General features: G+C 34.8%; 1 protein-coding gene across 1 annotated transcript; it reads right to left on the reverse strand.

Moving 5' to 3' along the window:
• Positions 1–324: 324 nt before the first annotated feature.
• Positions 325–3,116, reverse strand: LOC113752796 (probable WRKY transcription factor 72). The gene is made up of 4 exons (XM_027296855.1): positions 3,045–3,116; positions 1,576–2,121; positions 1,369–1,482; positions 325–1,218 (listed from the first exon to the last, which is right to left on the reverse strand). Exons 1-4 carry the CDS (start codon positions 3,114–3,116, stop codon positions 325–327), a joined length of 1,626 nt encoding a protein of 541 aa, XP_027152656.1.
• Between the last annotated feature and the right edge of the window lie 9,770 nt (positions 3,117–12,886).

Genomic DNA, 12,886 nt, shown 5'->3' on the forward strand with positions numbered 1-12,886 from the left:
TGAAAATTCAACCTTATTTCAGTTTTTATTGTTGTTGTAAACTTCAAAAGTAAGATAACATAAGGGTAGTATTAGAATAAAAGTTTTATCTTTCTTATATTTCCTCTAAATGGGTTAAAATGTTATAAGAAATATCAATCCAAGTGTGGTAAATGAGATTTTAAAAATCTCAGAGGAGTCAAGTGATATTATGAAAATCCTCAAGGGAGGTTTCTGCAATTATCCCAAATAAGAAAGATGAGTGACATTTTTAAAACTTTAGGAGTGGTAACTGAAACTATCCAAAACCTTGGGGGAGGTTTCTGCAATTATCCCTAATTTCTATCATGGCTCTCCAGAGTTGGTTTGATCCATGTCATCAACAGGAGTCGCGGACGGAGCACCAATGGATACCGAAAATGCCGGCTGAGTTCGTTGCTTCCTCAAATTCACACTTTGCGAAGCTGAAGATGATGATTGGCTCAGAAAGCTTGATGTGCAACCATTAGAAGAGGTGACGGTCATTTGCTCATCCCACTTCAACTTTTTGCCTAAATTTTCCACCTTAATGTTTGCTGGAGTTGCACCACCTCCACCAACCATTGTTGTAATTGCAGCTGCTATAACTGAACGGAAACTAGGATCTGATGTGATTGCTTTAGTTAATGTTTCTGTCAAAGCCTGCTGTGAGGCTGGTGCTTGGTAGTTCTTCTGCTTGAATGGCTGGTAGAGGTGCTCTTGGGACGTTCTTCCAGATGATAAAGTGCTAATCATTTGGTTCTTGTTATAGGATATTGCACCATAATTGAGGTTATTATTGCTCCAAAGTGCTGGGGGGACGTTTGTTTGTGATGGTGAGAAGCTCAAACTTGTTGAAGGAAGTCTAGATTGAAGGCTGGTGGAGGAGAACATGTTGAATTGAGCAGATGAAGTGGATGGATTAGTGGTAAGGTCCAGAGTGATACTGGGAAATGGAGATGAGGAAGAGTTAGGCAGATAATATGGATGATATTTTGAGTTGTCGGACAGGTTAACATTTAGGCCATGTAGATTGCTTCTTAAGTTAGTCGTAGCTGCTGGTCCGAGTCCAGGTTCAGAACTCGAAGAGCCGGATAGAAGCATGGACGCTGCTGCGGCTGTGGCTGAGGCCATGGCTGTGGCTGAAACTGGAAGTGGATGGTTATGGGTTCCTTCATAGGTAGTAATCAATATGGACATGTCCTCAGCACATCGTTGCACCTGAAAAGAAGTTACTTAGACAACGAGAACCTTGTACATATCAGATAAGGTACTGACACGGGAAGACATGCTAAATGTTAATTCAATGATAAAAGATCTGTTGCCAAAAGACAAATTAAAAACTAATCGTTTTATGCCATATCAAATAACCTGCTTCCTAACCGGGCATGAAGGAGCAACAGTGCAACGATAATATGCTCGAGGGCAAGGATTACCCTTAGCAATCTTTTGTCCGTACTTTCTCCATTGGCATCCATCACTCATCTGCAGGAGATCGATCCTCAAATCAGAAAAAATGTGCATATATTTACGTATCAAAAGTGACTCTACAATGCACGATGTAATTAAAATGCTTACAGTAGGGGTATCACATCTTGCTCGGACAGAAACCCTAGCTCTCTTAATACTAGCTTGAGAAAGATCGTCATCTTCGTTTCTCATTGCCTTCAGAACTTTGCTGGGTGGCCATGTTTCTCCTGCAGCTTCCTCTTCTTTGGATTCTAATGCGCTGTTGTCAGGGCTTGGATCGGTGCTGAGATCTATAGCATCTGATTTACAGTCTTGGAAACAATTGAAGTCTAAACCAAGCTTAAGACCTTCCTTCAAATTTTCATCCTCTTTTCTATTCTTGAAAGAGCTGCTGCTATCATTATTGTTCTTCTTTGGGTCACTTGGACTTCTTCCAAGACAAAGAGATACAAGTTCAAGTTCTTCAATTTGTCCATTTCCTGAAGGAGGTGGATCATGATCGCTTTTCTTATTGGCTTCTGGCTGACAAATATCAACAAAGCGCATTTGAAGGGACTTGTAGTCCTTCTCTATTTTCTCCAGCAGTGTCTTTAGCCTGGCATTCTCTTCTCTGACTTCACTCATTTCTGCTTTTGCAGATTCAAATTCATCATCCTAAAATTGTGAAGATACGAAAGAATTAATAAGATTAAAACGTTTATAATCCCGTCAATTTGTCAACCCTTACCGGTTGCATTAGTAGGAGTTCTTGCATTCTAATTATAATTTCTAGTGACTGGCAGCCTACTTGCTTGAATTCAACAACTACAGAGTCCTAGATTAGGACATGCATGTATTAGATAGTAGGCAATCGACCTAAGACCTAGGGATAAATGACATATATGTCCATAGCTGCAGGGGTAATTGATAGGTCAATCGTGATTACTTTGGTTGATCATGATTTCTTACTGACCAATACACTATTCTTGAAAGAATCAATCCCCTATTTTTGAGAAACTATCTTAATATTTGACTGAAAAAGGGCATTAGTTCTTAAATTAGCTGCAAAAGTTTAAAAACTGATCATTCTCAGGATCTTGGCATTTTCTCCTTGTAGATATTGCAATAAAACAACTAATCAAACCTTGATCCGATGGTAAAGATCATTAAGGTGGTGGCCTCTAGAGTGAAAGATAGCTCGGGTTTGAACATCCTAGTATTCATTATCATAAAACCATCGGATATTGCTATATATCCGCTCCTGATCCTTCATGTAAAAAACTGTAATTCTTGACAAGCTATATATTCATCGTGGAAAACTCCTGTTGAAATTTGAATAAAATTCCAGTGTTTAGTGAGATACTACTCAAAACTCACAGTACATCTCGTTTTCAAGAATGATGGAGAAAAGTTGAACTTCCACGAATAAAATGACAAGAACAAGAAAATAAAATAAAAATAAACAACAAAAACGGTAGGGTGCGTGGTTTTTTTCTTCCAAGTCCAAGAACTATAGGTGTTGTTTTTTATTTTTTATTTTTATTTTTTGAAATACATAATAAAATGAAAAACAGAAATAAATAATTCGACATGTTTACCTTGAAAGCTTCTTTACTGCATTCCACAGCATGATGGCTAACAGAATCGTCACTTATCTTATCTTCTGCCATTGGAGTACCGTACCTCTCCAGAAAGATATATAGATGAAGATGTTCAATCTTCCCCAACTCTGTGTTGCTAGACGACGAAACTTCTCTTTGTAGCCTTTCTTGAATTAATTCCTATCTCTGCAGGTATCTCTTCTTTTAAAATAGCCTGTCGGTTGGAAACTATTACCTTTATTTTATGTGAATTAAATCTAAGTCTCTCGTCCTTCCACACACACTCAAAAAAAAAAAAAAAAAAATTGTCAACTGCCCGCATAGATCATGTATGTTTTTTAAATGGCAAAAAGACTACTGATAATTAGTACTAGTATTTAAACAAGTAGAGACTAAAAAAAATTGAACTTGAAGGAAGAATTCAACTTCAACGTTAATGACAGATGAGCTATGCATTACATAAAGATGTAACGAAAAGTTCGGTAGTCAACAAATATTGTAATACAAGTGTGTTGTATTATCAACTGAGGTGTATAATTAATGTTAAGGATTTTATTGTTCAACCAGTCAGGGCACCATGGAGGCATCCTACCTTCTATGCTCCGCAGGCTCGGTACTGGCAAGTAGATTTCGTTCTGATAAATTTGCTTGAAAATACACTCAATTCTCATCATCTACTTTTTAGGTTTCAGTCAGAAAAATTCGAATTCCTCTAGGAAAAAATAATTTATTTCAGGAGGTGGAACTGATAAGTGAAACTGATAACACTTTCACATAGCAACTGTATATTAGTTCGTTGACAGAAGCCTTGATGTGTGTTGCGGATGGTACTGCAACTACAACTAGCGTAATCAAAACAAGGTGAAGAAGAAGAAGAACTTCCATCCATGCAATACCCTTTCACGAAATGAAAAGGGTAGTGCCAAGCATGATATTATTTAATTCTAGATAGACTTCCATCTAACCAGAACTTGTTTAGAAAAAGTAATCAGAAATTGAACTTGGGGGGCACCTGTAATGTTAAAGCTAGTGTATGTATCCTTGTCCCTGATATATTTCATGTGGATATAGTGCTGACTTTTTTTGAGAAATTTGAGTGTCTCATCGGTCATCATCACCTCGAATGCCGACCATACTCTAGTTTTGTTTTCGATGATTGCAGATTTTTCATGCTGTCAAGCATTAACTGAGCGGTTTGTTAACGAGTTCCAAGAAAACACCCCTCAAGGAACAGTAAATTTTGAAGGCACGTTCAACCCTCCTAACATACGATTCTTAACTCTTAAGCCTATAAAAGAAAAGAAAAGAAAAGAAAACAGAAACTTCGTTAACTCGGGTCTTTTGACCTCAAGATTTCTTGCTTTCTCTTGGGATCTGACAATTTAACACTACTATACCGATCAACGAGTCTCATATGCATTATCGTTGGTGAGCATGAAAGTGTTAATCTGCCAACCACGATTTTTAATTTTCTGGGCCGATATCAGAGTGTATTCTCCTTTCCATGACCGGATTAGTTTACAAAGACCAACTAGCTAGGGTCCATGTCTCCAAGGCAAATAGGGTATGAGACAAAAGAAAAATCCTACTACTTTAGATGACGTACAATTAATATTATAGACATAGACTAAAAATGGCTCGTTCTTTGATTTTTAGAAATCATCATGCTTGTATTGTCTATCGTTTCAGCATATCTTTTTTTTTTTTTTTTTTTTTTTTTATCTATAGTCACCATTTTGTCATACTGCGACGATATTATATTGGAATGTAAAGTGATAAGAATTGATTAGGGAATCGGACCCTTCGCCGCAGCAACAGGCCAACAGCTACTGCACTAGAGCCGACTACTTTGTTCTTTCACACTACAGCCAGTAGGCGTACTGATTCTACTGAATGGCACCGGTGTCTCCTTTTCTTTCCTTTTCCTTTCTGTACTTTCTTTGGAGATGTCGAATTCTTCCACCCCTGACGCCCAAACCAAGTTAAAAAATAAAAAATAAAAAGGGTGATCCGTTGTAGTAAATTTATCCTTTGAACTTGCGACTCTCATCAGCTAAGACTTTTTGAAAAGAAAAATAGATGGATGAACTGTACTGAACCCTTGATAATCAAACGGCGGTCAAGTTGAGGGAGAGATGTAGCGCCTGCAGGTATAAGAAGGAAACCATATATATGTGAGTAAATCTTATATGCACTGACGTGTATACATTATCTCAATTGGATATATGATACATATGTAAAATTTGAGTTTTAAATTCAAATTTAGATTATATTTCATGCATCTAATGATTAAGACATATACACTGTCAGTATATAGAAAATTAATCATATATATATTGAATATATGGTACTGGCATGCCAGAGCAAGACCAAGACCAGTAGACCACAAGATTTTTGTAGTTGAAGAAACATACATGAGAATATTTAATTCAGAGATTCTAATCCTAAGTTTTAAGACATCCAAATGACATGTTTAATGCTTTTTCATCATATACCCAGTGCTTTATTTTAGACGGTGGAAATCTTGAGAATCAGATTTTTAACTGATTTCGTAAAATTCAAGTGATGCATACGCAGACTAATTAACCGCTCCGTTAGGCAAACAACTACAAAAAAAAATATATAATCCAAGTTATGATCCGGGTGGGTGTAACTCACCAAATTAATCAATTTACTACACTCAACAGCTGATAAATGATAATGGGTTAGCAGGCATTACCGCTCAATTCTTTCTTTCTTTTTTTTTTTTTTTAAAAAAAAACTTTTTCTTTACACTTAAAGAAAAATTACAGCAATTATCATAGTATGACTTGTATGTGTCCCTTTGCCTCCATCTTAGCCCAAAAAAAAAAAATTAACAGGAAAAATAATTATGAACTGCTACTTTTCTTGACCTGTAATTAATTTTGTTAAATCACTCCAGTACTGCATTTACTAATGCGCATTCAGTAACTATTCAAGGGATATGACTAAGATGGTGGCCCCGCCGTTGTCAGACAATCCGGACAAGCTTTTGTATAACTGACCTGAATATGTGGAGGCTTTGAGGCCAACTTGTGATTTATTTTAGTGATTTAGGTCAAAGGAATGAGATAATCGGGCAATTAAGTACTACTTAGTATGTAGTAGTAGTAGTTTTTAACGTTAGATTAGGGTTAGTATTAGCTCGAGCATTTATTTTATTTGAAGGGTTGGCAGCGTCTTGGAAAAACATAGTACTTAGTATTTAAAAACAAAGTAAAGACTGATTAAGAGCATTGACCAAAGCATATTAGTTGACAAAATATCAGCCACTGAGGTTGAAGATGGCTTTGCTATGCCTATAATATATGGCTATGCAGCGGTAGGAGTCTAGTATTATTTATACCGTACACAACGACTGTGTATGAGCTAATGAAGCGAGTAGTAATTAGAATTCGCACGTATGCGAGTTTTCAACTGCAACTAATACATACGATCCAGTACGACCATCCATGAAGAAGACAATTACAAAATCTTTGGGCCTTGTTTGGATTGATTGTTATTTTTAAATTTTCTTTTATCTTTTTTGCGAATATTTCTTTTACATAATTTTTTTATCTTACATACATCATATCATAAAGAAGTGCTATAGTAAATTTTTTTTTGCTCCAAAAACTCTTCAAAAGATGCAATCCAAGCGGGCTCTTAATTTTTCATGCCCATAAGCATATTCTTATCGGCTACATCTAGCACTCACCCTCACACTTTTTAGGGATAATATCATAAACCTCTGTTGAGGTTTCTCCTACTATCACTTAACACTTTTGAAATTTTAAAAATATTACTTATCTCCCCTAGTGATTGCAAGAAGATTAATTATATTAATCCTCACTTGATACGTAATTCACATATCAAATAAATGGAATTCAAAATATTATATATAAAAAAAAATCGATTTCTTGTCTCGCCCCTTTATCCAACAGTCTCTCTAAATCCTCTTTTGGGATGACTATGCAATTTTTCATTTGTAAATTAAAATAAAATAAATTTTGTTTATCTTTTATTTTTTATGATTGTGATAAAGTGGAAGTATGATTTCTCTTTTTTTTTTTTTGAGTTGATTTTTATAATGATTACTGCACCTCAAAGGCATAGGTCATGGGTTAAAAAACAGTTAGAAAAAAAAATATAGAGTTCATAAGAAATCAATTTTGAGTATATAGAGTTAAATTTTGGTGCTAGTGTATTTCTTTATAAATATTTTTTTTATTTTCTAAATTTTTATTTTTTATGAATTATAACTTTATAATGTGGTGGCACGACACAAAAACCTTCGGACTGAGCTAAGGCTGAACAAGGATACTAGACTTTCGATTTTCGGCCTATGGGCCTTATATTCACCAGGACCCTCCTCTGTTCATCTTAGTTAACTTTGTACAAGATAGCGAATATGGAATGTCTAGCCTTTGAATCGGGTACCAGATAACCGATTCCCATTCCCCCCCTCCCAACCGTGCCATACACCGAAAAAAAAAAAAAACAAGGGGGTTTGCCAGATGCAAGGTGAATTTCTCATAATATTGCTAAAATTAAAAATCGTCACAAATTTGGTTCTGTCCAGTGGAGGGTCCTCAATTAGGGGTCGCCGCAACTCCGAGGTGCGGTTTCAAGTAAAAATAATTTTTATTTTATTTATTTTGGGTTGCTTCAGTTTCTTTTTTTTTTAAATTCCTTCAAAACATCGCGCTCATTTGATTAGTAGCGAAGGTTTTTTTTAAAATTTTTTTTTGCATCGCGGCTCATGAGATGAGCCGCAATAAGTTTGTTTATTTTTTTTTTTGCATCACCGCTCATCTCATGAGCGGCGATGCAAAATCTTGTGCTACATATTTCATCAGCCGCGATGCAAAATCTTGTGGTATATATTTCTTCATTTTTTTTATTGAGGTATATATTTCATTTGCCAAAGAGGCCAAACAAAAGAAAGGACAAATTCAGGAACAGGACTTCCAAGGTGACATCAAACACTCGCAGGTTAAACGCAAGTCATGCTGTCCCGCACAATGATGTGAAAAAATAAATGTTATATCTTGTTAATCATAAATTTGATCAGTTTATGTACCAGATAATTATAGTTAAGTGTGTCGCGCCCCATTTTTTCGCGAGAAAAATAAAAATAAAAAGGTGATTTAGAAAAGATGTGATTTTATTTTAAAACAAGTTAAAAGGGACCTAGAATGGGACTTTAAAAAAAATGCGACAATTTGGGTCCAAAAATATAGTCTAAAAGGATTTTTTAAGAAAAAATAGGAGTCGTCACTTGGTATCGAGTTTGGGTGTACCAAGTCACCCAAAAAGCGTTTTTAAATAAAATAAAATAAAACCCTTTTCGACAACTCCAGGTCTTTGAAAACAGAGAAAATGAGTTCGAGAGTCACGGTTGAAGAAAGGGAAGGCAAAGGTTCAACTGACTCAAACCTAAGGCACCCTTTCAACCTAGTCTAAGCTAGTTGCGAGGTTTAGTCAAAATTTTCCTAATCTAACCCTTAATTTTATCATATTTGGATGTTTCCTACATGGATGCAAATATAAATTTATAAAAAACATCAAAAGGGACAAAATGTTCATTCAAGGGTTTGATTGAACCAATCGCATTAATTGCGAAGGCCAAAATAACTCCTTGAAGGTGTCACGAGTATGCAAATGATGAATTTAAAGTAAAGAAAAGAAATTAAATTATATACATATATATAAGTGATCAAAGAAAAAGGGAATGCAACATAAAGGGTGTGGGAAGCAAAAACTTGTGACATAATTTTCTTATACATGGATTAATAGGGTATTTAAACTAAAAAGTTATAATCACCCATTTCCCATGTTTGAAAAATAATTATCCTAACATGAACAAGCAAATGAACTAGCTTAAATGAGATGCAATTCTAAATGACATGATTTGTACCTACAGAGGGTAAGGGATAATATAATAGGGAATATCATGCAAATGAGAAAAGATCCTAAAAATGAAAATATGCATGAGAATGTAGTGAATAGCTCACAAAGATGAATCTAGCGCAAGACGACCTAAAAGGTCTAGCGTTGGACTAACCCATTTCTAAAAATCCTTACTAGCGTTGGACTAGCAAGTAAGCGGAGGGAGAAGCCACAACTAGCGTTGGACTAGTGTGGTGACGTCATGCATTAACAATTCATAGTGAAGCAAATAAAGCATAAATTAAAACAAATAAACACATAAGAGCACGTAACACATAACACGTAAGCATAATATCTAGATGCCAAAATCCTAAGAAAAGCGGATAAAACACATAACACATAAGCCACATAAACACGCAACTTATCTATTACACCGGGGAGCGCCTAACTACAATCTAGGAGGGAAAAATATAATAAAACAAATCTAATTATCCTATCTATTACATTTTTGAGGTATTTAAATACCTCTCGAATCATTATAAAAACTAACTAAAACATATATAAGAAAATTTGAATGAATATTTAAATCAAATAAATAAAACATATAAAAATATATAAACACATAGGAACACATAGGAGCACATAAGAGCACGTAATTGACATTGAAATAATAAAAAAGGAGTACCTCCCGTTTGAAGTGGTGACTAAATGGAGTCAAATTGTCCTATTTATACTCACAATGAACAAAAGGATCATGGCACCAATTTAATTGAAAAAGAAAATAATAATACAAGTACTAAATTCACGCTAATATGTCAGACGTAAAGAAATTTAAGTAAATCTAAAAATATTCAAAATTAAGTATATTCAAAAGCAGCATAATTAGCTATTAAAGAAAAGAAACAATCATAATAAAGAGAGTCAAAATTCATCAGGGACTGAATTGCAAAAATTGAAAAACTTTCAGGGATAAAAATTATATTTTTCCAAAGTTCAGAGGTCAAAAATTAAATAAAAGATAAAATTCAGGGACCAAAGTACAATTACTATAAGGACCGAGTTGAAAAGAATTTAAAGTGTTATGGGCCGAAGTAAAACTACTCCAAAGATCAGGGGCCAAAGTGCAAAATTCGGTTTCTGATTTGGGAGAAGAAAGGCCATCAGGCCGTTATTTTTATTTATTTGGGCCAGATACTACCTAAGCCCAACCGAAAATCCAGACAAACGAGCAGGCCAGCCCGTCATTTTATCCCTCAAACCCAACCAAAAAAAAACATGGGCTCCGACCTTCTAGCCCAACCAAAAAATAAGAAACAAGCCCACTAAAAAAATTAACTTAACCCAACCCACTTTCCTTTTCTTTCTTTTCTTTCTCTTTTCTTCCCCATACGTTTCCTTTCCTTCTTCTTCGGCCAACCGAAGAAGCTTCAGCTGGCAGCCATGGTGGCGCCGCCGCCACCGGACCGCCACCGCCGGGGACCTTTCCGGTGATCAAAACTTCTCAAAATACACCTCCCCACTCCATTTTTCGCGTAGGTTCCATTTTTGGACTTAGTTTTTACAGAAAATGACCCAAAAGTGGCCAAAATGCCAAGAAATCAGTTCAGTTTTTATTTTTTTTAAAACCCTCACATCTTCACCAAAAATCATAAAAATTATGCCAAAACCCTCCTTATGACTTCTACAATACGACTATGATCTTAGTTTGACAAGTAAACAACAACAAAAGAATGCATTAAATCAAAACAGCCCCAAAAATAAAGAAAATATTTCAATGCCTTTAAAGGCTCAAAACTTCAAAATACTTAAATAACCCAACATTTTCAGATATTGGTGCTAGCTAACGGTCATCCGTTTTGACAACAACATGCACAATGTTCAGCTTTTTAATCCATTTTTCCGTTTTCGGCATTTTACCAAACAGTTAACATGCATACATAATAAACATTTCCTTTTCCTAAAACTGGCTCATGCCATTTCCCAAAATTTTAACAACAGAACAACAACACTGAAAGGCAACCGAACAGGAGAAAATAAGCAACAAAATATGAGTGTAAGGTGAAAAACAAAACTAAAAAAAACGAGAAAGAAACTACCTCCAGAATATTGCAGTCACTCGTTTGAGCTTTGTGGGGAAATTCCTAGCTATGATTATCCAATTGGTAACTGCCCCTCTTTTTGTTGTGTGTGAGTGTGTTGGGAAAAACCGAGAGGGAAAGGGTGAGGTTTTGTATGTTGTTCACAAAAAAAATGAGCCGGGGGGAATTGAGAGCCAAGCCGAGAGAAGAGTCAGGGAGATTGAGTAATTTTTTTTTTTTTTTCTTGTCTCTGACTTCCAAGAGAGAGCCGAGAGAGTGAGGGAGAGCCCCTGCTTTTGCTTCCTCTCCTTCTGTTTTTGTTTTTTTTTTGTTTCTTGTCCTCTGTCTGAGCTGAGAGAACAGATTTTTTGAGCCCCAAAAAGTCCTTTCTTGTCACTCCCCTCCCTTCGAGAGAGTGAATTGAGGGAGTGTGTTTTGTATGTTGTGTGCAACTAGCAAAAAAAAAGGGATATGGCAGAGAGATTTTTTTTCAAATGGGTTTTATTTTTGTTTTTTTGTTATTTTTCTTTTCTTCTTTTGTTTTTTTTTCTTTTCTTTTCTAAACAAACCTGCAAAAATAAGAAAAATGCACATTAAAATTAAGAAAATAAATAAATTATTAAATAGAAAAATCTTAGGAAAATATTAAAAATTGACAAAAATTTGGTGTTTACAAAGTGAACAGATAAACAAGAAAGATTTGCACTATACATACGATATATTTTTTTGTAAAGATTTTTCTATTATATATAAATGCATTGTTAGTTACTTTTATGACTGTATTTTCATCTTTTGTATTTCACATCAGAAAAAGTGTCACCTTTATGACTGTATTTTCATCTTTCATATATCACATTTGAGAAAAGTATTACATATTAATTTCAAAAAAGAGTTTCTGAATAATCTTTTATCCAAATTACAAAACCCATTTATCGGTATATAAAATAGTAGATTTTTCAAAAGATTTCCAAGTTATGACAAATTCTGCATTTAACAATGCAGATTTCTTTTCATATTTATTTATGTTTTTTAATCATGAAGAATTTTTTGACTAACTTAAACTTTCATATTAAATTTTTTTTTGGCATCGCCGCTCATGAGATGAGTGGCGATACCTTTTTTCTCCTTATTCTTTTTTCTTTTTTTAATAAAACACAAGCGGCATACTAAGGAGTAAACCCAGCCTTGAAGGCAATGCTTAGTTTTGTGATCATTTCCAGGTTCCACAAGTGAATAAGATGAAGGCTGCAATAAGTAATACATAGCCTGAGATCCTCATTTCATATAATTCATTCAACGTGGCAAATAGGATATAACATAAATCAGAATGGAAAAAGCACCACGTCTTCAACCGTCTTGAATATATGTACACCAGGTTTCCCCCTTCTCTGATTGCATTGTGGAACAATTATTTGGAACAACTCATTTTTTTACAGGAATAGGAATCGTTCCATCGTTCCATATATGAACAATATATCAAAAGAATTTTGCAAAAAAAAAATTAAAAATATATAAAAAAAAAAATTATTTCCGCTCATCTCATGAGCGATGCAAGAAAAATTTAAAAAAAAACCTTCACCGCTAATCAAATGAGCGGCGATGATTTGAAGGAATTGAAAAAAAAGGGAAACTGAAGCAATCCAAAATAAATAAAAATAAAAATTATTTTTACTTGAAACCGCATATCGGAGTTGCGGCAACCCCTAATCAAGAACCCTCCATCAAACAGCACCAATTTTGTGACGATTTTTAATTTTAACAATATTCTGAGAAATTCGCCCAGATGCAGGTATGTTCTTAGGCTTATCTAAAGGGTCCAATATAACACCACCACGCCAAAAACACGAAGCACTTGCAAATTTGCAATAT

This window comes from Coffea eugenioides, chromosome 11 (assembly GCF_003713205.1).
Source record: "Coffea eugenioides isolate CCC68of chromosome 11, Ceug_1.0, whole genome shotgun sequence".
Lineage (NCBI taxonomy): Eukaryota > Viridiplantae > Streptophyta > Magnoliopsida > Gentianales > Rubiaceae > Coffea > Coffea eugenioides.